The following is a 26142-nucleotide window of genomic DNA, read 5'->3' as shown; positions in this document are numbered from 1 at the left end:
TATCTTATTCATCTAGTTATAACTCAACTGATTCGTCAAATTGTTATAAGTTATTTGGAGTTAGTAGTTATGGTGCCAGTAAATTAAAATCATATTACTTTACAACTGTGCTTTATTCATCTCATCTCTGAAGCCTGCTAGATTGTAGTGATTGGTATTCCTTTTATCAGGTTCATTACAACGCTAAAGTTGTATCTAGCGTTCATGTAAGTAAGTTAATAAATCAATAATTATCCATTAAGTAGAACAATAACTACTTGCTCAAATTTTGACGTTGACTGTACTAGTTGCATGTAATTAAACATAAGTTATAGAAAAGTTTTCTGTTTTCCATTTTATTTCAAATATCGTCAAGTCTAGCAAACATTAGAAATTAGATATCTCTAATTATGCAAAGTCATCAGAGTTACTTCATCCCTGAAGTACCGTAGTCCATTACTAGTAATTTTATTTTTATGGTTCATACTAATGTCATAATGTTTTTTCGATTGTTGGTTATTAATCTTTATATGCTAAGTCATCAGAATTACTTTATCCCTGAAGTACCGTAGTTCATTACTAGTAATTTTATTTCTACTGTTCATACTAATGCCATAATGTTTTTTCGATTCTTGGTTATTAACCTTTATTACAGCTAGTCCCAATAAAAGGAACAGGTATTCCATAAAGCTTACAGCGATCCACAATAATTAATGATTTTATAGCATAGATAGTACATTTATTTTTACTCTATAAACCAAATTTAACTAATTAACTAATTATGCAAAAAAATATGAAGATAATAAACATAAATACAATGTCATTAATTATCTATGATTATAATTAGTAATAACTAGATGGATTGCATCTAATAGCGGATAATTGCATCACTGATTAACTGATGAGTCACATAAAGATTAATAAATGTAACTAAGAAAGCTGCACTACTTTTGCTACACTTTATGCGACAGTTGTGCAGCCAAACAAATAGCAAAGCATCCAGCTGTCTATTATTTCTAAACCTGGACAAAAGTCCTATCGATTGAATTTGATAGAATTACGTATGGTAGATAAATTTTCAATTCTGAAATATTAATTTCTTGAACTGTAGCCAAGTTATTTATAACTGTTGCTAGCTCAGCAGAAGATAAAGACGGTATGATATTTTATACTGTATAATATATTATGATGAATATATCAATTAAGGGACAGTTAATACTAAAAACTGTGTAATATTAAAACTAAATTAAAGTAGATTACCACTTAACTGGTAATACTTGTCCAATTAGTTATCGAACCTCAATTGTGGCGAAATTTGCAGACGCTCTACTTCATAGGAGTAGTATATTGGAAGTCTCGATAGCTATAAACTAGAAAGAGTATGCATAAAGCAGCGCAATTTCTACAAAATGATAAACGATTGAAATTATGTACGGAACTTCTGTTGGTGTTAACATCGAGTTCACTCAGTGCCGCAGGCTTTCTATAATTATTCATAAAAAAAGTTCCGTATATGTATATAATATACGAAATACATATACGTGTATACGCGTAAACTTCTTGATTCTACTCGTTATGTGATATCAGTAACTCAGTGGAAAGAATTAAGGTCCCATGGGAAATTGATATTATTTATTTGTATCACATATAAAGATATTAGTTAAAATCAATATGATAAACTTGACATTTGACACGACCCAAATGAAAAATATTGCCAAGTTTTTAGTTTATTTTAACACATACATAAGTGAGATAATTGAAATTTACCAACGTCATTGGTAAAAAATAGATTAATTATCATTCGTAAAAAATATTTACAATCAGGTACCCGTTTAGGCATTAACTGTACTCGATTGAAATTACTTTGTTTAAATAGATATATGTAAAAAATTAAAATCAAGTATTTCACCGATAAAATGATAACTAATATGTTAATTCACCAAAAATGTTCATACTCCTAGAAGTAAAATATCTCATCATGAATTTACTTACTATAACTATAATTATTACGATAAATGCTGTTTTTGGGGGAGTAGATTGACTTATGCTGTTATTTTTGCTACGACTGCCTAATACTAGAAAGCAATGAATAGCTATCCTGCTGAGGCTCATTTTATGCATTACAATAGAATTATTGAATGGCGCCATAACAAATGCTTAAACTGTTCCCTTGCATTTGAATTCGTATTAGGTGCTTGGGATAATTTTTAAAAGCATTTATAATCCTTGAACATGTGATTAACGCTATCCCTTAGCTAAATTAATGACCAGAGCATTAACTTTCGATCTTCCATGTTGATTTAGTTAAATCAAATTCCTTTCTGCTTTATCCGAGTTATTTATCAAAGATTTAGGGAAAATAACATGTTACGATGAATTTACCTAGCACTACTGCACTATATAAGGTTAAGTTAGATTATAGTGAGCAATTTTGGCTAACTTGGTGAATTAAAAAAGGATTATAAACAAACTTTTAAGCCATGTGATCGGAATCATAGTAATTTTCCTCAACATTCAAGAACGAAACTGTTTGTATCAATTGTGTTAAGTAATATCCCGTTTGTTAGTATTTATAACTTGCATCCACCTATCTATCTACCTACAAGTATAGTTATATAGATATGCCACGAAATCAAATGATTAAAGGCAATTGATCTGGATATTAAAAGTCGAGCCTGCCTTTCTTTCGAAGATATTCTGGACACTATTGACTGTTAATATTTATTGATATAACACGTCCATATTATTCTTCAACACCGCGTTGACCATTGTCAGTGATATTAGTATGCTAAGAATATCTTAGAATTCGAACAGCGTTTTCAATTGAAAAAGTAATGAATTGTATTCTACAATAATAATTCTTGCCTCGGCCAAGACAGTTGTTACTGATCCTAGATGAAAGCAATTAGCGTTTATTAAATGTTTTTTCAACGATTTAAAGTGATTTCGACAGATAATAGCTCAATTGAACTATTGTAGGCAAAAGTTAACCTATTCAATACAATACTTGTCAATGTTATATCTACTAATGACCATAACTTAAGGATTCTATCCGCGTAATAGACTGCATGATCTCTTTCCTTAATAGTAAATTATTGTCTAAGTGATGAATAGAATAAAAAACTATATTATAAGGGTACTATATGATTGACTAGATTTACGGCTAGAGGGCCTGTCGAATTGTTACGTTACGACAAACTGTAGATTCTTGCCAATAGCAACTTCCTTATTTCATCATTTGAACATTTTACAGTTCATTCTACTAATATAAAAGTTTACCTATTTTACAATTATATTTGCTAATCTGAAAGATATAGGTTCAACATATTGCTGAATATGACCCTTAGACTGATCAGGCTACTTGTTATTACCTTAGTCTGCTGCCATCTGAATCAAAAAGTGTCCTCGTTAGCAATCAACTCTAAAAAGCTCAACGGTATGAAAGCGGATAGAAATCATCGTATTATTAATCATCATATTGATGCACTTTAACGAGTATAATTTAGTCGAAGAAGAAAATTTTAATTTCATCACTCTATCATAGTTATAGATTATATACGCCATTGTTTCTAACCTGATAATATGGCATTTTACTAATTTTATAAATTTATTGCTTTTGATTTTCTTGTCCGCAAGTTGTGGTAATTAAAAACACGGCTAACAGTTCTTGTTATTTCAAGTTAAAATAGGGCTTTATGGTTCCAGCTCGTATACTGTAGCAATTAGAGTCAATAATTCTGCCAGACAGACATCATATAATATATTACTAGCTAGATATAAATTTCATCATAACAACCTCTAGAAGCAAATTAATTTAATAATTAAGCGGAAAGCTGTGATTTCGTAAAATAACAAGCGTCGCATCGCTAAATTTAGTAAAAATAACTTTTTGCAAAGAATAATTAATCCGAAATTATTTTCATTTCTCCTTTTATTTGGCCACAAACAAAATGAAATTATTTCGCATTAAGATTCCTTATAAGGTTATTAGCCATTTCATTGGCGAAAAAATACACCCGTAGTAAACCTATTTAAGTGCTTAGATATAACTAATTTTTAGCTGTAGTTAAAATCTATCTGTTCCTACTATAATGTAATAGGTAGAGTTAGGTTCTAGCAGAATTGCCCATTCTAAGTAATTCTTGATAAAGTGGGATATGGCTGTCTTTATCTTATTTAGCCCTTCTGTTGAACATAGTTATACGATTTAGTATTATTGATTTAGATTACATGTTGCGTCGATACTAAGGTACTAAAGTACTATAATTAATTGCGAACAAGTATAACAACTCCTGATAGGTTTAGGGAAGATTGTATTCAATAATTATATAATGCTCTAGTATCTTTGGGTTAAGAGCAAATTGCCATTTTTCTCTGTAAGGTTCTAGTTACAATGTCTCATATACAGCTCAGGGGAGAGTTTATTCGGCGCGATAAATAAAATAGGATTAGCTATTTGTTTAATCGTGTACTCAATTAACTGTACATATAGATATTTATTTCTGGTATAAGATAAAAATTACGTTCTCTTAACGCGATTAACTTTCATATTGCGAATATTTTTCTCAATTTCATTAAGTAAGTGTAACACGCGCCGTCTAAGCTAACATCTATTCGGCCAGAACACGTTGAGTTATCCAATGTTATGCCATTGTTAGATTAGCTTAAGTAACTAAAGAAAGTTTTTGTTGATATAGTCACGGTAAATAAAATTTAGCTTTCATTATTTAAAGCTTTTGAAATCCATAAGAGCGAAGAATTGATGTAAATTATTCTCTTCACAGGCTACGCATTTAATAGTAGGCCTTAAACTTGATCCTTAATATTATTCTTTGGTCTTAGCAGGTTTGCTTGAAATTTATTTTACCCATAACGGATTAAATTTCTTCTCTATTCAAATATTTATTTACTGGGTTAGGAAATGATCGCTTAATTTTATGTTCCAGTTACAGAAAAACAAACAAATCATGCCATTAAGTTGAATAAAACGATAAAAACATAAGTGAAGTCACTTATGAGCAATGAAAGGGTCATTCATCTTCTTTTATATTATTTTCTCCCGCTGTGGTAGACTTGAACCAATCATGTTATAAATGGCAATGCACAATTCATAAGACTAGAACTTCATTTATCCTATCATTGTCTATTTGATCAATGACGATTAATTTATAACGTTATGTTGCTAACAACAATAGGAGTCCTGAAATTAAGGTGTATACTTATGCAACCAATCATCATCTATCTCACGACCCTCGCAGTGACGAATTCATTCACATATTTATGAGGAAATCAATTTAACATTGATAGATGAACACGATAGCGAGAGGAATTTTTAGAACTTTTCTTTAACAAATATCATATAGTTTTAAAGATAAAAAATGACGATATGAACTTCTTAAGGTCTAGCAATAGTATAATCTGAAATTATGCCTGATGTAGAATAGAAAAGATACATGGAATATCTAGATGTGGGATATAGTAAATACTTTTTAACCGTATCTTTGTTGCGATTCATTCGAGTATAATGTTTGTGAAGCCATTTCATAGGAGTTTCAGGATCATTTAATCAATAACAATACAAATTTCTGATGAAACTAATAGAGGATCCATGAAAAGAATGCTTGTTAATTATATAATATTATTATTAATTCATTATATGCATATGAGATAAACCCTAAACCTGCTGAAAATCCAGTAGATGATTGTAAAGTTATTACAAATGGATAGAGCATAAGAGATGAATAGAAATTCCACAAAATCTAAAATTTGTAGAGCTATTTCTGGTAGAGATTTAATCTTTCTGCTGGCACATGGTCTGTGAGCTACTATTATAAACGAGATTTAAAATGAGAAGATGTCAAGCAAGAATAAATTTTAATTGAAAAATTTTTATGCGTGTTTTTAGAAATCATTTGTGGAGTATATAATGGATCAATACGGATAATATATTTAACGCTGTCTTTTCTTCTTCAGCTTGTAAAGTTAGCATGGCACATAGGTTTAATCAAACCAACATTGTTGCTTGTCGTGGGCCATGGGCTGGTCACATTAGCAATGCAAGTAACTTATGTGGAAAAGGATGGAATGTATGTAGTTGGAAAGAATCTAGTATGCTTAAACAGATTACTTGGAATGAAGCCACGACAATAGAAGGCTGTTATGCTTATGATGCATCACAAGATGGTGGAACTTGTAAACCATGTATTAGTGATCACTGGGGAAGTGATGATTTAGCCGCTGTTGGGAAATCATGTCAGCATCAAAATCTAATGTCAAAGTCCTGCATTGGTCTAGGTAAAATTGATGCTAGTTGTTGTGTTGATAGCTTACTAAGAAGAGCCTGTACTTATCGACCTGGGATTGCATCAGGGGTGTTATGCTGTAAAAAAGAAGGTACGAGAGATGAATCTACTTATCAAAAAGTGCACTAAAAATGTTTTAAAATTTTCATCCTAGTAAGCAATGTCTTAGCAATTATAAAATATAGTGTGCTGTGCAAGTTGCAGTATTTTTAACGCCAACTGTTCTTGCTATATCATAATACAATCATTTAATATTTTACGATGAATGATAGCTATACCATCACTTCCCCAAGTCAGAGTTATTGTAGATAAATCAAATTTTATCATTGGAGAAAATATTCTACTTGTTTGTCAAGTCAGTAATGCTAAAGGACCATTGAATATAGCATGGCTAAAGGACAAGACTTTAATTAAAGTAGAAGAAATAAATAAAAATTCGCAGTCCAAACTATCACTAAACAAGATTAATCATCATCACAATGGCGAGTATACATGCCTAGCGACCAATGATGATGGTACTTCTCAAGACAGTATCAAAATAAGAGCAAGTAAATAAAATGACTGATATGCTAATCACAGAAAAAATTTAATTCATTAATATATAATTCATATTCTATTTAATGCCGCGATTATTGGACTCATACCATTCTTAAATATTAAAATAGGAGGTCATCAGGGTTGTGCTGCTGGTGATAACCGTTTGCCAAGGAAATACTACAATATCTCAGCCTGTCCTGGCCGATGGAAAGGTCATATTAAAAATGGTGGTAATTTGTGTGGTGATAATTTTCAAGTCTGCAGTATAGAAAATGTTCAATCCTTAAATGAGATATCTTGGAAAGATTTATTCTTCCTAGAGGGCTGTTTTTCTTACGATGCAACTCATAACTCGAAGCAATGTTTACGTTGTAAGGAGACTGCAGTTATGGCTGGATTAGGTCGATCGTGCCAATATAAGCTTAAGCCAAAGGGGTGCAGCAGACATGGGTATTTATACTCTAAATATAGCAAGAAAGCAAAGAATAAGTGTACCTACAACAAGGGATCTACCACAGGTGTCATGTGCTGCAGAATTCCTTCTAAAAAGGAAGTTATTAAAGGTATCTATTGTGTGCTGGATTAAAATTAGAATTAATAACTGCAATTATATCTATTGATATAGAAGGTAAGATTTAGTTTTTACCTAAAAATGTGCGTTTAAACACACTTTTAACTTTTAGAAATTATTCTGTTGTAATTATCACATTATAGATAGCATATGTTATCCTGCTTGTCAAAATGGAGGATACTGCATCGATAGGTATAATTTATGCGTTTGCAAATTCGGCTATCATGGAAATGCCTGTCAATTCAAGTATGTTTATAAATTAATTATTTGATGATAATGCTTATACTGTACCATGTGCATTTAATTGTAAGCATTTAGGTCATTAATTGCAACTTATTTTTTTACTAATTATAGGAACAGTGCATAAGAGTATAATGCATATTAAAGTATCAGGAATATATCGACTTCCTAGTTAATTGTAATTGCCTAAAATTGTCAAATGTTAAACAATCGCTAGAAAAGTAATCATCTTATGTTCTATCACTCACCGTAGATGATCATCTGCTTTTACATCATCATGCTGTTTACATAACCTATTATCGCTGATGAATTATATCATACTAGAGTTTTGCCTAAGGAATATAAATAATTAATGGCAGCAATTGATAGAGCTAGTGCTATATCTTTATAATGAAAATAAGCCTGCCCTAGTGGATGTTTTACTTACTCCTCGCATTATTGTTATCAAAACTTAGTAAGCACACGTACCATATCATTTCTTAGGCAAATTATGATTTTCTTAGCAACCAGCATTTATAGTAGATTACTAAGTACAAATAAATGGGTGATTATAATTATCAGTGAAATATATTCTCACATACTAAAATACCGTTATCCATAATACAACTGGATTCATATTAAAAGTACAGTATTTTATTTATCAAGAATGGAATATAACATTATTAAAGCTATACTATTCTCATTGCAACGTTCGTTTGCTTGCTGCATTTAAAAATATATTTAACTGGCCTATTAATCAGGAGATCTGATAGCGTATAGTTTATCAATTGGTCTATATTATAAAAATTTCTTTCTATTAAGTTTAATAGCATTTTACTGATATATAATAATTAATTCTAGTATGCTTTAAATAATCTATCGTATCTACGTAACATAACTCCAGCATGGTATATAAGTACTCTGGATATTAAAGGCAAACTTACAAGTAATCAAGTATAGGCGTATTTTAAAAATATTTTGTAACAATATTATCTTTTTAATAAAGTAACATCTTTTAATTGATATTTACATTACAGTCATTTAAAATTATTTTACCGCCTAATGAGATGATAAATTAATAATACGAAGTAGCTATTAATGACAAGGGCAGCGCCGTTTTAAGATTCACTGGGTTGTATAAATGTAAAAGGGATTCGCGGCTACTTTTAATTTCTTATTATTTTTCTGTAAGATTCGTTACCAAAATTCTGATCGTTGGATTATCCATCTTTTTCCACTTATGATACTTTCAAAGATTTAGGTGTATTATTAAAAATATATCCATGAGTGGGTAAGCTAAAATTGCAATCGTTTAATTTCTGGCACTTGCGCGTATACCATTATTTGCTATAAAATTAAATTCATTGAAGATGCAGTATAGTATCTGTGACATTCGACACAAGATTTGCAATAATGACTAGAATATTGTAAAAACACAAGACAACGTTACAATGTTCAGAAATCTCTACAAACAACCGTATCATCAAATGATCTAACAATTCTTTATTAAAATAATCAAAGCAGATCGATTTTAATTGAAAACAGTACGGAAAAAGCTGAACTGGTATTTGCACATTACGCAATTATCATAAATTACGGACAGCTTATACTAAAAGTTGACCGTAGAATGTAATAAGTAGTACACTTCGTAATATATTACAAATACGCACTGAAGACGAGCAGAGAAGGCGCACAGGTGTTTTACTAATCTCTATTTGTGCCGAATGATGAGATCACAATCAACTTCATCCAATAATTTACATAATTGTATTGCAAAATCTGTAATGGATTGCCCAGTATTTACATTGGGATAGCTAGGCTAATAATATACCATTTTAAGCAACATGATTACGAACATTGAAATTCTCAGCTACGTACTATTCAGAACCAAATCCAAGTGGATCTTGGTCGATATTGAAGTAAAATAAGTAATATATAATTTATATCTACCGCTGAATTCGGTATCATCGAACACTGCTCAATAACTTAAGCTTTAGTTTATGTAGAAAAAAGCAGTAGAATAAGACAAAATTAAAGCTTTTGCTTCCTCTTCTTTCTTGTTGGTGTACTCGATCGCTTTTCTGTCGGCGTTGGGGAGATTGATGGGGAATCTTGTGGGTTCCTTAGATAGTCAGGATCAAAATCTAATAAAAAGTTGTAAAGATTATTTGGTGCTTTTGTAGTGAGTAGTTAACATTTAGGGAACATATGTAATAACAGACCAGTAACTGGAGGGATCTTTAGCTGCGCGTGCGCTAGGGCTAAATTTGCCTGAACTATTGGCTTAGTAACAAAAACATTTATATCACCTTCCTAACGAACAGAGGTTTTACCCAGCATAAGTGCCTCAAGTTGGCTATACCTGTGGAGTTGATACAGTTCGACAATCGGAATTCTCTGAGTTGAAAGAGCTATTATCATTATCAGTTAAGGATAATCTACCATTATACCCATGGCGATTTTCCTATGAATAAAGCTAATTTTTAGTAGATAGCTTCAAAAAATTTTTAACATAATTGCGGTAAGTGCTATAACAAGAGCATTTCGTTAAACAGTTTTCCAGCTGTTATGAAATATAATGTTAACTTAATGGAAGCGCTTCCATAACGTAAATTTATGGTATACAAATCACCTTGGGTTCTGTTATTAAGCTATTCTTGGCTGGAAATACAGAAATAAAAGATCTCAGTTCAGTCGAATTTTGCAAAAAAATACAATTAGATAGTAAAAGATGAAGTTTTTAAGTCTTACCAAATTTAGATTTATGAGCCATATTAGAGATTGGGGAAGATCTTAATACAGATTATTAAAAACATAAGTTAATAAACAGTTATTAGATATTTCCGATTATTATTTTAAAATTTGCATGCTTAATAATTCATCTTTTCTCTTACTTAGAAATTTCTGCAAGAAGCTCAGAGTCATTCGATCGTCTATGAAATGATAAGCATGGAATGACGAAAGAATTCAATGATACGGGATAATCGATCATGAAGTGCAATCTTACTCAAATAAATTTTATCATTATCAAGTGCTTGTCAGTAATACAGTATAACGTTGAAGACACAGGGAGAAATTACCTTCGCTTAGCACTTTTTTGAGAGGTTTCATTGCTTTCATTATTACTTACTTTTTCTCTGTTATTCTGATCCTCCTATGTGCATGTAAAAAAATTTATAATTTTCAACGAATTCTTACATTATGATTAAATAATATTATCAAAATTGAGTTAGGTTTGTAGTACCAACAAGCGTTTACAGTCACGCATCAGTTGTACATCAAGAGCCTGTAATTTAGTGTTATAACGTTTGACATCAGATTGCCAATCTTGAAGAAGGCTTGGAATTCCATTTATTCCGATCTGATATAGAACTTGCTCAAATGGATTCTATTTCACATAGAATTGTTGTTATTTAAGTGACGAAACGTGGATATTTGCTTTCCAACGGTAAATTTAATACTCACATTAAAAGGACAGGTACCAGTTTCCTTTTCGTAATCTACATTATATCTTAGTAGCGTACAAAGTTTTATCATTTGCTCGTGCATTATGTCTGCTATCACCTCCAAGCAAGATTGAAACGCAGCTGTTTTTGGTAATAGATACAAAAAGAAACGGAGAATGGAGCGAGATTAGCTACTAAGGGTAGAAAAGTCATAGAGCGGTTTAAGAAGGGCGCTAGGCACTGATGAATTTACTTTCATAACCGGCATGCGAACAAACAGAGGCTGCAGCTTTGATCATTAATTGACGGACAGTAGCAGGGTCAAGTTCTGTACAAGCTTTACTATTGAAAAACATTTGCAAATGCACAATGAGTTATGATTCGGTTGAAAAATTTTTTAGATCTAAATATTGCATATTAAAACTAGATTAAGTTTAGTAAAGCTTTAATCACAATCAACACTATGAAAAGACTACAATAGTACTATATACTATGCATATCTGCAGTATATAAATCAGTTATTTATTATTTGATATAAGGTACTTGTTCCTAATTTGCGCAACATGACCATGATCGAAAATAGTACGCTTTGAGCCAACGGCTAGCTGAGACGCAGAGGTGGCAGTTATACCATAACGGTCAGGTGGATCAGGTATTGTTGCCAATTCTTTAGAAGGATTGATCGTCTTATTATCCATGTTATTGACAACTCCATTATTATCATTAGTATTATCAGATACAGAGGATGAGCCAGGAGCTTCTGTTGGTTGATGCTTCGCGAGTATTTGATTCAATGCTCGAATATGTTGCATAAGTTCGATATTATGCAAAACTACATTGTGGCCAGCATTAGTTAATGGTGGTTTCACACCACTAATTTTCTCTTTCGGTAGACTAAATGTCATATAATGCGTATAGTAAAGTGATAGATACAATGTTAGATATCACATATTACAGATGTCTTATATCTACTATAAAATTGAAAAAATCAATACAGTCTTGAGTATAATAAATCTTTGCTGCAGAGTTTAATTAGTCCTAATTTTGTGGTTATATGTACAGTACGTTGTTGGGGATCTGGTCAATCCATTACTATGTTACTTAATTGCAATTTAAATGCAGCAAGATTGTTAACGTTGCGATGGATAACCGTAAACCGTAGTAGGAGGGATTACGCCTTTGTCACTTTAGATAAGACAACTATAACATTCCATTGGTGATACTTTGCGTACGTATATTATATGTACTGTTTGGACTCGTAGATCTACTACTGTACGATATTATTGCTGTACTTCAAATCGAACAGCTAGTATGAATTCAAGAGAGATGTAGCAAAACAACAGGATCATCAATTAATAAAGTACTCGATGACATTAACTATCGCATTGTTTTTGCATTCGGCTAAATATCATCACAGGCTTGTTGAATTATTTTCTTAGAGAGAATATTTACTAGCGTAGCTAAAAGCTATGACTTTGTTAGAGCATATTTGCAATATAACTCTAATTCTAAAAGCACATGTTGTATCAGTATCAACCGTATCCATTAAGCAAAAATGCTATGATCAGTTAAATGTGGTCATTATTTTGAAGATATCGTAAAAAACTAACTGATGCCTTAAATAAGGTAAGTAGAATGATAGTGTAGAAACGATTTAAGAGTAATTCAATGACATTTTGGCTTGTCAATCTTTCATTCATGAGGTAACTAACTGCAATACTGAATATTGTATAAACACCAGCATTTCATGCAGGCTTGTACAGCTGATTGCCATTAATAAGATACCATTTAAAAGTTGTAGTTAATGTCTTAGAGAGATACAATGCTAATAATTTCTAGAATAGTTCGCTATAAAATTCTCGTTAGCAGGTAACTTGCATTCAGCCATGGGCAAAATGTGTATACTACCGTATACGTAGAGTAGTTTATTCTATGCATCACTAAGCTAATTCTATCATTATAATTGGTTATGATACAGAATTATTCCGACTATGTATGCTATAGTCCATGCGCTCGTTTAATGGTAACCAGGACTACTAACAATATTTCAAGAACAGAAGTATCGTTCATTATGATACACTGGATATTTCTATCAGGATGACCTTTTGAAACCAGTGTGCATAATATATATAATAAATATTGTGCACTACAGAGTGTGCCTTCTGACGTAGCTAGAATATCATCCTATTTTCGAATTGTTTCATTACCTTAGCTTAGGTGGATGATGAGATGAAGATGGTTGCTTAATTGGAATAGAGTCTGCTCGAAGTCGTCCAATATCGTTGATTGCAGTCGGTTCACGTTCAATGACATCGTTTTCATCTTCGAATTCTCCCCATTTCCTTGTCGCCATTTTTCCTTTCAACTGTAACGATTTGATTAATACCAATGGTAGGAGTTCTATGCTATATTGTTGGAATCGCTGATGAAAGTTTTTAGCAATTTTGGCAGCTTTGTACGATTAATACCACTGAATGTATAATATGATGTAATAAATAGTCAATAATTTCATTTAATAGAATATAGCAATCATGTCTCATTTAGAAATAGAACCTTTTCAATCAGTTAATTATGGCCATCCTACTGTATCTCATCGATAAAGACAAGTCGAGAATGTGGAAACCATCGAGGCCATTCCAAATTTAGGAGACTAAAAAGGAAGGTACTGCACCAAACTAATGATAGGGTATACTGCTGCGTATCCCTATTCGATGGAGTTCTGGATTGTACTGTATAGAGGAGGAATTCAGTGCGTGCTTGTATTTCGACTATGGCGCCAGATAGGTCTCCAGTCCCAGAACTCATTCTGCCCTGAATTCCAGCTTACAGACGGACAGCAATTGCGGACGCTACCGTACTGCACAGTAGCTGCAGTTGTGCTACTGCAGTACTAGTAAAAGATGTTGTGCAATACTGTACTGTATATTTAATATATTTTAGAATACTCGTACAACAACTAGATAAGGTACCTTGAAGGCGAAAACTTTTAAAACTTTTACTATGGCCGCCTATGAATTACTAAATATTCAGTGATCTATACATCTTTCTTATATCGAAACAAACTTCATCTACAGTGCACGTTTCCATTATTAAAAGTGTAATATATATCCTACTGCATTAATGTGATTTGATAGATTACGAGTATAATTACATAATTACGAGTGCGCTGCTGATTTGGTACTTTTAAATTAAATTTATGGCAAGTAGCTTTTCTCGCATCCCGAAGCGTGTCCTCTATATAACAGATCGAAATTTTGATCTCTTTATTTCGTTAAAGGCTATACTCAATAGACATAGCACATTTAGTAGAGAAACTAAAGCTAGTCATTTCTTGTCTGGTAGTAACATGGTAAAAATATACTGAGCATAATCATGATCAGTATAATGATAATTCTACACTACATTGAGCGTGCACGTTCTAAATTCGAAGAAAACTAGATAGAATGAGTACTAAGTTGTGAAAGTCTAAATTCGCTCTCTCTGGGATCCAAATCACTCGTTTGTTATGATTTTATCATGGTAAGTACAGGGTAGACCGTAATCGATGTCGTCACAATTTGGATTTCCAAAAAAGCAATGATCGTAATTTAGTAAATACTAACGGACTTATTTGATCATTAAGTTACGGACATTAAGTATTAATCACATTCCGTTCCAAATTCTTGCTGTCACCAGCCTAAGGCTTATTAAGGCATAAATTTTCAAGATCGGTAAAGATAAAGATAGCACTTGCTACATTGTAACGTTTACTATAAAACTAAATACCATAACAAAAAGAGATCCGTCAAAGTGTCCCTTATGGTGTTGCAGACTGCATACGTATCTAATCATCATGCATGGTTTTTAACAATTAAAATTGTCAATGCAGTAGATTTAATTCCATGTAATCAAACATTTACTGACAGATTGGTATCTCTGCAGGATATCGTAACGACAATATAGTTAAAAGTGTATAGTCTGCTTATCTATAATCAATGCTAAGACTTTTTTAATTAACTGAAAATCGAAGCAACCTTAGAAATGTGGTACGTTGTATAAACGCAAGAGCCATACATAAGAACTGTAATTTATTTACAAAGTATATGGTATAAGCAATGTATACTTCATGTTCTTGAAAGAGCAATTAACAAGTGAGATCATCGATGATAACTAATCAATTAAATCGTACATCATTGAAAGACACCGATTATATACTGGGTGGTAGGAGGCAATAACAACTATCACTGCTACCAGGAGGTATTTAGCTCCTAAGAGTCATAATACAGTGGCAGATAGAATGTTTTAACTATATGCTCTATTTGACAGTTGATTACGAGGCTTTACTTTTTTTCTTTTTCTTCTTCGCACTTTCGCTAGGATCGCTATTCTCTTTAACGACTCCTGTAGATAATTCTTCTTCTTTTTCGTAACCGTGTCTGCTTCCTTTACGTCTCCTTGATCACTTTTTCGTTTCTTTTTCTTCGACTTTTTCGATTCATCATCTACTACGCTATCTGTAGGTTCAGCAGAAGTTGATATTTCCATGTCACTACGGTTTTTTTCTTTACTTTTCTTTTTCTTTTTCTTTTTTTCACTGGAGGGCGTTTCAACTGTATTTTTGGGAATATCCTTAGACTCTTGAAGGGAACTAACTTCCTGTAGAGCTTCACGCATTACATCCACGTTCTTTTTTGGTGCTTCCCCGCTATCATAAAATTTAAGCCTGTCTTCAACCTGTTCTCGCAATTTGTTTCCGAAAACTGACGAGGTTGTTTCTATAGTCATGCAAACACGCTGTAAGTCTCTAATGTTTGTGGCACAAGACTTGACGTTGAGAAAATATACAACTATTTCTTACATACCCGTAAAACAATCTATTCTTGAAGCAATGGAACATTTGTTTGCTAAATATCTGGAAATACGACCTTTATTTTTCTTACTTGCACGACCAATAAACGACGAATGAAAAAGTAAGCCATACTTGGGGGTATTGCCTCGAGTTTTTAGAGCCCTAAATTGTTTCCAATGTATAAATTCTAAGTATCATACGAATTGCTTTTAACATTTATTCCTAAATATTATATATATCGCTACCGAAATAAAGCCTTTTCTGCTCCTAAAATTTGTACGGTAGATGCAGGATATTTTGCTAGATTTGACAAACTGCCCGCATGAGAAATCAGTCTGGCACCGACCTAATTTCGTCGAAAATAATAAAGTCGCAGTGATAAGAGATCACGAAACCAATCTATCGTGAACTACGAAATGAAGAAAGATGAAATCGTTATCACTACGCTAAGCTTACCAATTCACCAACTAAACATGACAGATTTGGAGCTATATTTTCCATTTTCTGCTTCAAATATTGTAACAAAGCCGAGCGATAATCTGCCAATTCAACGACTCGATTGGCAAATCTTTCAATATTTATTAAATCAACAGGAGAGATATCCATGCCTAGAGTATTGTATATCAGAAGCTATAATTTCCGCAATAGGTATCACTTGTGTAAAATACAATCAACATGAATTCCATCTCGTACCCATAGAAGAACGTGAAGCATCTAAGATTGCTTTGGCTTGAGCCGAATCCATAGTGATTTCTTCGATCGTAGGAATACTTGCATCAGTCAACTCTTTGCGGTTTTTTATTAACTTGACGAGTTTTACATAGATGTAGTTATCGCTAACAATTTTGATCAGTTCAGGAAAATGATAGGAATACCACTCCCTAGTACAACATTTAGAGCATCATTTTTAATAATTCTATAAGCAAAGATATGCAAATGCTATAGCCTAAGTGCCAAGAGGATCGCAATACAAACGAACACTGCAGCTGTATTTCGATTATTGTCAAAGGATTGAATCATTACCTGACTCTCATCGAAAAAGTGTTGATATCTTTGTCCATTTGATCAAGTAGATTGATGGATTGAATAATCATGTTATCGACGCGATTAACATTAAACTTGACCTTAGCACGAGAATAGCTATGACCTAAGCCAAGTTGAGCTTTGCCAGCGCTATCTGCCGATAATCCTTCAATAAATTTATGAAAATGGACGCGAATGCCACGAATAAGTTCCAAGACAAGTTCGCCGCTCTGGCAAGATAACTTTACAGACTCTTGCACGGCGGAAGCAAGTTTAGAGTCGGAAATTCCGAGTACAACTTTTGTCTTCTTCTTACCGACAGGAATATTAGCCAGTAAAAAGGCTTTCAAGTCATCATGTGCTATACCTGCAACACACAATAAACTAAAGTGTTACAGTAAAACGCATAGATATAAAGTTGATGAAGTATATCTGCTTCAATTGAAAGATATTTTATCCTGCTCTCGTAATTAATTATCGATTACTTTGTTATCCTTTAACACTGTAAAGCAGCAGATTGTACAATACATATTATGCAAGCTGCAAATTATCATGAAGGACTGCTGAAAACGTATCGATACTGCTTTCTATATCTGCAACGAGTGTAGCGCATACAGCATGCTTGGAAACTCAATATTAACACAATGGTACTAGTATATTGGCGTGAAAAAATAGACGAAAAAGTGAGACCGTAAGGTCGTTGAATGTGTTGTAAAGTATTAATGCAATCTACAAAGACGAATGAGTCAACTGTATATCGAAAACGCGTGTAAGCAGTAGATTATGATATTGCATAAAATAGTGGGCTGGGCAGGGGGAATTTTATAAGGGTTAGCAATGTAGCACCAATGATAGGTACTGCGCTTCAAAGTTTCTATATGCAAGATTACTGTGTGCAAAGTGAAAACTGATTCAAATTAGCAGAGGGTATTTGATAGTTTACCTTCAGAAACGCTGTTAATATTCTCCAGTGCATTGCTACTAGACCTAAATGGTGTAAAGGCTACTAATTTGATCAGTTTTCCAAATCGTCCTAGATCTAAGATCGATTCTTGAACTTCGGCTGTTAAAGCACCGATTTCCTCTTGAGCCAGGCTTTGAAAAATTGCATACCCCGAGGCATGCTCAAATAACAGGTAAAGTACCTATTCGATCAATCAATTTTTTTAAGTCCACATCTAACCCACTGGTTATTTTACATTCAATCCAAATTATAGCAAGTATGAACGAGGAATAATGCTCTTACCATATTGATCTAAAGAGGATGTGAACTTGGTGCGATATTCTTGCAACCTAGTTCTCCAGGACGCCGACGTCTAAATACACCTCGTGTGCGTTTTGATTGAACTTACAAATAGCTGACTGACCAGTGACCAATGGTGATGCGTCCCATGGCTGCACAGTGCACATTGGTAGTGATCTGTGTAGTGGTACAGTACAGTTTAGTGTCGTTCTGGGTAAAGTAAACACAGTATAGTCACTACAGTACTGTGTTGTACAGTGTACAGTACAGTAGAGTAGAGTATACTGTACTGTATTGCAGTCACGCAGGTTGAAGAGAGCGGAGTACAGTACGTACTGTACTGTACTGTACTGTACTGTACTGTACAGTACACTTCAAACCATAGAGATAAAAGTTTTTTTCACGGGGTTCAGTACAGTACTGTCGCTCGTTACATTGCACGGTATACAGTACTGCGCAAGCGTGCATGTCCAGTACCGTACAGTACGGTACAGTGTATAGTTTACAAGCTCAAGTACTGTAACCGCACGATTAAAACTACAGTACACGGTATAAAGTTACTGAACCTCTGACACAGCCACACAGGTCTATCAAATGGTAATACAGTACTATCTGTTAAATGAGCACATTATCGTAAACCGTCAGCAAAGCGACGGGAGTTTGTACTAGTACTTTTGAATACTGTACTGTAGATAGTTTTAATCGCGAAATTATACACTACAGTACTGTATGCCAACCACAAATTCACGGTACTGTACAAGTGTACACTGTACAGTAAGCACTTCGTCACCACTAGTGACGACAGTAATTTTTTGGAATGCAGGCGGTCGATTTTCAGTTGACTGATTTTTTTTTCTAAATTAAGTAATATTACCTTGAATCTTATTATCCGTTATGCTTGGAAATAGTTATAGAATATTGCAGATGTTATAATAGTACTAGACTAGTGATTTAAAAAAAAAACAGAAGATCCATACTAAGTAGGTACAGTACTTTTGGATATTTACGGCCTCATTTGGTAAGAAAAGCCCAGCACGTCTGTCCGAAGGGAGTGATCACTGACTGATCACTCCCTTCTAGTTCTAGGCCAGGTCTTCCATTCAAACACTCCCTTCCAGTTCTAGGCCAGGTCTTCCATTTAGTGTTCTATGATACTGTACTGTAAGATTACAGTATAAGTATGGTCAGCAGTCCCCAGAGATCATAGCCGACTGGAGGTCTGAGGGATACATACCATTGATCACGACAGTGGCTAGATGAACATTATGTAGTCAAGGTATAGATACAAATCATGATACGAATTCATTGCCAAGACATAGAAGAAGTTTATTCTCATTTCAATTGAAGATCGCTATTATATACGATCATTTTATGCAGGTGTACTAAGAATTCGATGGGTATATTATACCTTCTATCGAAACTAGAGCCTTCAACTGTATTGCGATAACCTCATGATACAATATTTGTCACTGCCAATTAATTAGAGCAACAAGTTTTAATGAATAATATGTTGTATACATACAGGAATACCCTAGCACGTATTTACAGTATCACAGTATAGTATTGAGCCGCCTTGAAGCCAGCATGATAACATACAATTGTATAATACGCCTACTATGCACTTCTAAATAATATCAAACGTATGCAGTATATCGCAGATTAATTTATCGATGGATATTTCTTAATCGTACAACTTGGTTCTCAACTAGAAATATCCCTCATCATTATCACTATTTGAGTAACAGTAACACAAACAATAAATAATAGATATCTTAAAATCACTTTTGTGCTGTTAAGCAGATACGTGCCCAATGCTCTTGTGAAAGTGCACAATGAAGTAACCATCTATTCCAGACCATAGTTGATGCTTAGCTAGAATCCTCATTAGAAGTAATGCTGGTAGCATGACAAGCTGAAGATGGTTGCAGATAGGATCTATATGCTGGCCATCGACATAGCGGACATCTGCAGGTATTGATTGTTCCAATGCTTAGCCATTGTACTATGCAGTCGTGATGAAATACGTGACTGCATGGCAAGCAACATAAGTAATCGTCATTAATGTAATTAGTCAAGCATATAGAACATTGATTGTCATCACAATTGTAATCTTGTTCACTAGTTATATTTTCTTCAAGTTGAGCTATTTCAGTGTTGTCCGATTTCCAATTCAATTTTTCTTTCCATGTTGGATGATTGAATCGGATTTTATCACCATACGTAAACGTTGGAAGAGATTGAATGTAATCCATGGGAACCAATGGCTGAACGTATAATTTTGGAATCGCAAAGTGCTCAATTAATATGTCTATTCCCTCTTCAATATCTTCCCTACTATAGCGCTCACAGGCACTGCGATAGGTCAGAATTGAATACAAAGAGCTCTGATAACTAGACAACGACAGGTAATTACATGATGCCATGGATTCTGTGCCAGAGATCTGTCCTTCTTGACATTCGATCCAGTAGTATATCACAGATGCAAAAATAATAGACTCTGTCAAGAGCATGAATAAGCAGCCAGGATGAGTTAAATGAGTGCTACGTCTAATTGCGGCAACGAAATCAGTACCCATAAGGCAACGCATTACCATCATAGTCAAGTCATAGACTATGTGCATCAATGGTGATGTAAAAAAATTATACATAGGGAACCATAGTAGTACTACAGCAAAATTATATTGACAAAATAAAATAATAAATTTTAATAAACAAGCCAAAAAGGTTCCATCGATTAATAACAATTTGAGAAGGCACATCAAATTAATACCAATTACGATAGCAACAAATATGTCATTTGTAGCCGGATACAGACTAGTTAAGAACTCGTGCATACAATGATAGCCATAATATTCACCATGTCTGTTACCATACGTAAAGTTCTTTTCAGGTGTAAAAATGCGATAGGTTGGTAGCTTTTCAACATTGAATTCGTTAGCAAATAAATTTTGGATGGTATCATTAATTGTTTTGATAGTCACCATACTAAAATTAATTCTGCCGCTAAATTTGATTGCTAAGCTAGAAATAAACGTCGGGGCGACTGTTAGTGTAGAAAAGAGAATAACATGAATACCGGACTGTTTCTTAATCGTTTCACGAAGTTGTGGGAAATTTCGCGTCGAGAAATGATTGATGTGACTATTCAAGTGATGACGCATCCATATTAGAATTGAAGAGCTATTAGCATTAGCTAAACGGCCTGGATAGTAAAGTATTCCCTTCGACCAATCGCTATCGGAAGCCGTTGTGCGAAGTAATAATATATCACTTTTTGTCCAATTATTCTTTCTACATATAGTAGGACAAGTTCGGCAGCGAATTGTTCCAGACTGAACTCCCAGAGTGTATAACTTGGGAACAACATCATCCCATAAATTGTCTACCAAAATATCTTCCTTTGAACTATTACGAGTATCAATTCGAAGCAGCCATATACCAGGGGTATTATCCTCTATTTCTGCTCTAAGGTAGTTTTCGGCAGTAAAATTGATCGCTTCTCTCTTTTTACTCTGCGCCATTATTATTGCCGATTGCCATTTTTCTTCCTCACTCATTAATCCAGAAGCATTAACCATATAGGATAAATTTGTTCTATCATGTAGATTGAGATCAGAGACACCACGATAGTCTATTATTTCTATTAACTCTTTCAAGTTGAAGGTAGCAGGATCCAATAGTAGGCGTGCCGCTTTATCCCCAACTTTCCAGAGTTGGACATTCCAATATTTACAACTAAGTAGTACACAGATTAAATAGACGATGAGCAATATTATTTTAATAGCTGTAAGAAACCAACCAGCAGTCATTTTGGATAACCGATTACAGTTGGATAGACTTTAGGTTATGCTAGTCAATTCATTGGGTATATAGTTAAGTCGTTGAAAGCACGGCTTTAGGGTTATAAACAGTAAACAAAAGCGCAAAAAATGTCGTCACCTGACACAATTAAGTCCACAAGAGATCGTCTATGTCTGGTTCATCCGCTGCTCATGCGTGAGTCCGCTCGTCGGTGTTTCCATTTCTGACTATGCTGTACTGTAATGCTTAGCTCGAAGTCTGAAGCATGTTTTCATCTACTGTAGCACCACCACATCGACTTCCAACGTCTAGTCTACAGACGTTCATGGTCTGGACGTCTGGAACAGAGTGGGAGAGGATCGCGCATTTGATCTCTAGCTACACTTGGAGTTTGGAGTGACATTTGACTCGACTTTGCGATACAAATCATTGACAAAGTCTGTCTGTCTGTGCACCTAGTCCTGTACCGATTACCACGAATTGTGATACTGTACAGTGTACAGTACAGTACAGTACAGTTATGCCAACTGCAAATTATACTGTACTGTACAGTACTGTAGATTCTCGGGCGTGACGAGTTAGTACTGTACAGTACAGTACAAACTCGTCAGTACTGTACAGGGCAGTGTACTGTACACTGTGGATGCAGTAAAATCGCTCAACCAGTAATGACGCCAAACTATTTTGTACTGTACTGTACTGTGTTTATTAACTAAATTAAAACAACGCATTTTTCCTACAGTCATTACTCGTCCTCTTTCAAGTTGGTTCTTTCAAGTATCGAAAGGAAAGAGAATCTTTGGTGATATGATAGCCTTTTAAAGTATCGAATGGAAAGAGAATCTTTGGTGATATGATAACCTTTTAAACTATCGAATGGAAAGACAATCTTTGGTGATATGATAACCTTTTAAAGTATCGAATGGAAAGACAATCTTTGATGATATGATAACCTTTTAAAGTATCGCTTCCTGTACAGTCTTACCAATTCATTTCTTGCCTTTGAAGTTAGCGTTGATTGATTTTATCTTTACAATTGATACCCAATTACTGATACAGTGGATTACGGGCAAATAAATTGAAATTGCCACTTCTTGCATAAATTGATTTTCAATTAGACATGGGTCTCTGCTATTTCAAGTTCATTATCGTTATCTTGACAGTTTTATCTATGGCGTCAATAGCATCATCCTATCCAAGAGATGATGTTGTTGCCCATATCGAAGGTACTAGACCATTAGTCATCATCCATGGTTTATTCGAATATTCCTCTAGCTTGTCCAGCCTGAAACACATGATCACCAAAGCTTTTCCGAAGATACAGATCTATATACCGGATTTATTTCCTGGATATTTTAGTGTATGGACTCCTCTATGGAAACAAGTTGAATCATTTAATGAATATCTAAAACCAATTTTTGCTAATACAACGAAGAATGGTATTAATCTACTATGTTTTTCTCAAGGTATTTCATCGATAGTGAATATATCCATATAATAAACGGTTAAGCGTGGTATTATAGTAATACTTTCTGCTATCAAGCGCTGAAAGCATCGATTTTTTTTTGGGGGGGGGGGCTGTCTTAATGAACTCCATCAAGTAATATGTCATGACTTACGTTATGTCATGGACCTCTAGGGGTTGTAGAGGTTCAGAATTGTGGCTACAAATCTATAGTCTTACTTTGTTAAAGGGTTACAGTGTTATTGTTGATCGACTGCTTTAAGGATTTAAGGATTTCTTCTCTTGTTCTATGCTACATGTTGTTGACATAAATTACCCATTCATAGCGCGAATTGATTTATTGAATCCAAAAGCTCCATTTGAAATGTCCATTAAATAAAAATAATCATTTTGAAATACATGTAACAATATGGTAATTAATGATATCTTTATTGAATAACATTGATAGGCGGTATAATATGCCGTGGTATACTACAAACAGCGTCCAACCACACCGTTAGAAATTTCATTAGTCTGTCGGGGCCTTTGATGGGCCAATTTGGTGGTAAGAATTTTAAAATAATAGTGACATGGGTTGTTAATCTCTCAACCTCTGATACTAAAAAATCGTCCACAGCGATAGTATATTAATAATTGTTATCTTTGATTTACGTATGCTATCCTTATATTTTACATGTTTAGTAGTAAAACTGATAAATAGGTGGATAGGAATATATCGACGCTTTATTTTTCAAAAATATGTTACAAAGTTAGACTAATTTCCGAAATGCTTCTGTTTGTATTCAGCTAATGATTAATCTTCTTATTTACTGTATAGAAGAAATAGTAACTATAAAGTGAATACAGTATATTGATTTGTATTAATTTAATACTAATCATGTCAACCATTTTTCATTAGATACATCATACGTAAACAGATTTCTGCCCCAGAATCTACGGCATTATGTTCGAGACGATATTTTCGAGTAAGGATTGCAGATCGGCCGATTGCAACTACATGCATTCATGATTGTGATGAGCTTTCAATCGTTTTATTCATGTCTCATTAACGATGAGAGATTCGAATTTTCATGCTGTATGATAATGCGACTGAGATTAACATACGTGTACGCGAATAATAAATTTTATTTTAGAAGACGATAGATTATCATACAGTACCACAGATAGATACGTTGACGTCTATAGAGCTTTAATACATAGTAATATTGACTGAATTTTCACCTATCAATTGATATACATATTTGTTATGATTTACAGAATCTTTTACAGTATATACGGACAAAAACTAATTTCCATCGCTAATTTTTGGAATGGTAAAACTTAATTAGTGACTGTGCTATAAAATAGTAGACAATTTCTTCTCTTTCGATCGTGTATTCATTCTTAAATGAAATACTCTTGCTGAGTCTTACAACTTCAACATGATCTATAGATCCACATCACCAGAAGCTTTATTTGAAATACGTAACTTACCTAACAGCTTTGAACAATCAAACATGCCATAGCAGTAGCCAGGGTTTGTAATTTTTATTGTTAGAATTATTATCTATATAATATAGTAAAAATTTTTTAGAATGAATACTTATAAAAAAATTTCCTAACAATTACAATTTATAAATCTACTAATAGAAGTCAACAAAATAATGATTCGTTCCTAATTAAAGTCTGAGTTGATCTATATATTCACGAAAATTGCACTCTTAAAACTACTGAAAAGGGATTTTTTAAAACATTTTGATCTATTCTTAGTAACGTCATACTTTATTCTAGCTGTACCGTACGTTGATACTATCGATAAATAATCTCATTCTGTATGTCGATTATGTAAATTAAACCCTTACCTATTAATTATATCATTTTGCTAGTTGGATAGTATATAATAAGATGTCTAACAACTTTTCTTTAACAGTATTCAAATCCAATTTCCTCAAAGTAAAAAAAGTAATATTGATAGGAGGACCGGATGATGGTGTTATTACACCTTGGCAATCCAGGTTCGTCAAAGTATTAACAAAGTATCATCGTATAACAATATTATCATATTTAAACTATTTTCTGTATTTTACTTTATATTTGGGTATAGCCAATTTGGATTTTATGACAAACATTTGAAAATCGTAAACTACAAAAATCAAGAGGCAAGATGCCATCTATTCTACCCTAATTTGATCTTAAATCTGAATTTATATCTAATTTGACACAGATACACCTATACTCGTAAACTTGTCATCATTGCTTATAGCATGTTATTTTTTTCAATAGATTTACATCAAGGATTTTATTGGACTAAGATCTATCGATAAAAGGAACGATCTACATTTATTTACTATTGGTGGTGTTAAGCATAAGAATTGGCATACAAATGCGACAGTATTCAACTGTTGTATAAGACCTTTCTTAAAGTAATTTTAATCAAGCAAGAATTGGGAAGCATTCAAAAGCTTCGTTTTAAATCACAATTTTGTAATTGATGATCTAACTTCGTTTAGAGGGATTCTAAAGTCTCATACTCTTGGTTGATCGTATTGACAGTATGTGTTTATTTTTACTTGATAACGTTCTGGCTATTGAAATTCTTTCAGTAAGAGTTTTCTCTTGGTAGCAGTTTTATTAATAATTTTCCAATACAGTAGGCTGATTACTTATGCCTACTGCATTATTTTATGGAATTAGTGTTTTAAAAAGTTTAGCTGTAAGAAATTTTAACTTCAGATTGTCACATATTAAT

General features: G+C 33.4%; 5 protein-coding genes across 5 annotated transcripts; 2 read left to right on the top strand and 3 right to left on the bottom strand.

The window, feature by feature from the left end:
• Positions 1 to 5966: 5966 nt before the first annotated feature.
• TRIADDRAFT_58485 (uncharacterized protein) lies at positions 5967 to 7756 on the top strand (the record flags this gene model as incomplete). The annotated part of the gene is made up of 6 exons (XM_002114679.1): positions 5967 to 6372; positions 6554 to 6829; positions 6947 to 7381; positions 7444 to 7446; positions 7533 to 7581; positions 7744 to 7756. 6 exons carry the CDS (start codon positions 5967 to 5969, stop codon positions 7754 to 7756), a joined length of 1182 nt encoding a protein of 393 aa, XP_002114715.1.
• A 1883-nt stretch (positions 7757 to 9639) lies between these two features.
• On the bottom strand, positions 9640 to 13407 carry TRIADDRAFT_58484 (uncharacterized protein; the record flags this gene model as incomplete). Its single annotated transcript, XM_002114513.1, has 12 exons — positions 9640 to 9752; positions 9831 to 9921; positions 9971 to 10072; positions 10241 to 10269; positions 10360 to 10400; positions 10503 to 10541; positions 10689 to 10762; positions 10853 to 10996; positions 11074 to 11195; positions 11308 to 11396; positions 11598 to 11948; positions 13262 to 13407. The coding sequence occupies 12 exons, from the start codon at positions 13405 to 13407 to the stop codon at positions 9640 to 9642; spliced, it is 1341 nt and encodes a 446-aa protein (XP_002114549.1).
• Positions 13408 to 15335: 1928 nt separating this feature from the next.
• Positions 15336 to 18050, bottom strand: TRIADDRAFT_28215 (uncharacterized protein; the record flags this gene model as incomplete). Its single annotated transcript, XM_002114512.1, has 7 exons — positions 15336 to 15808; positions 15896 to 16044; positions 16128 to 16228; positions 16339 to 16490; positions 16576 to 16763; positions 16906 to 17272; positions 17849 to 18050. Coding segments are annotated over 7 exons (1632 nt in total), but the record flags the coding sequence as incomplete, so codon positions are not given.
• A 1966-nt stretch (positions 18051 to 20016) lies between these two features.
• Positions 20017 to 21957, bottom strand: TRIADDRAFT_28281 (uncharacterized protein; the record flags this gene model as incomplete). Its single annotated transcript, XM_002114511.1, has 1 exon — positions 20017 to 21957. One exon carries the CDS (start codon positions 21955 to 21957, stop codon positions 20017 to 20019), a length of 1941 nt encoding a protein of 646 aa, XP_002114547.1.
• Positions 21958 to 23120: 1163 nt separating this feature from the next.
• On the top strand, positions 23121 to 25820 carry TRIADDRAFT_28251 (uncharacterized protein; the record flags this gene model as incomplete). The annotated part of the gene is made up of 7 exons (XM_002114678.1): positions 23121 to 23415; positions 23863 to 24022; positions 24672 to 24727; positions 24847 to 24930; positions 25324 to 25408; positions 25498 to 25531; positions 25677 to 25820. 7 exons carry the CDS (start codon positions 23121 to 23123, stop codon positions 25818 to 25820), a joined length of 858 nt encoding a protein of 285 aa, XP_002114714.1.
• Between the last annotated feature and the right edge of the window lie 322 nt (positions 25821 to 26142).

Source organism: Trichoplax adhaerens, genomic scaffold (assembly GCF_000150275.1).
Source record: "Trichoplax adhaerens TRIADscaffold_8 genomic scaffold, whole genome shotgun sequence".
Taxonomy (NCBI): domain Eukaryota; kingdom Metazoa; phylum Placozoa; class Uniplacotomia; order Trichoplacea; family Trichoplacidae; genus Trichoplax; species Trichoplax adhaerens.
The sequence above is the reverse complement of the archived record's forward strand: the minus strand, read 5'-3'. Positions and strand labels throughout refer to the sequence as shown.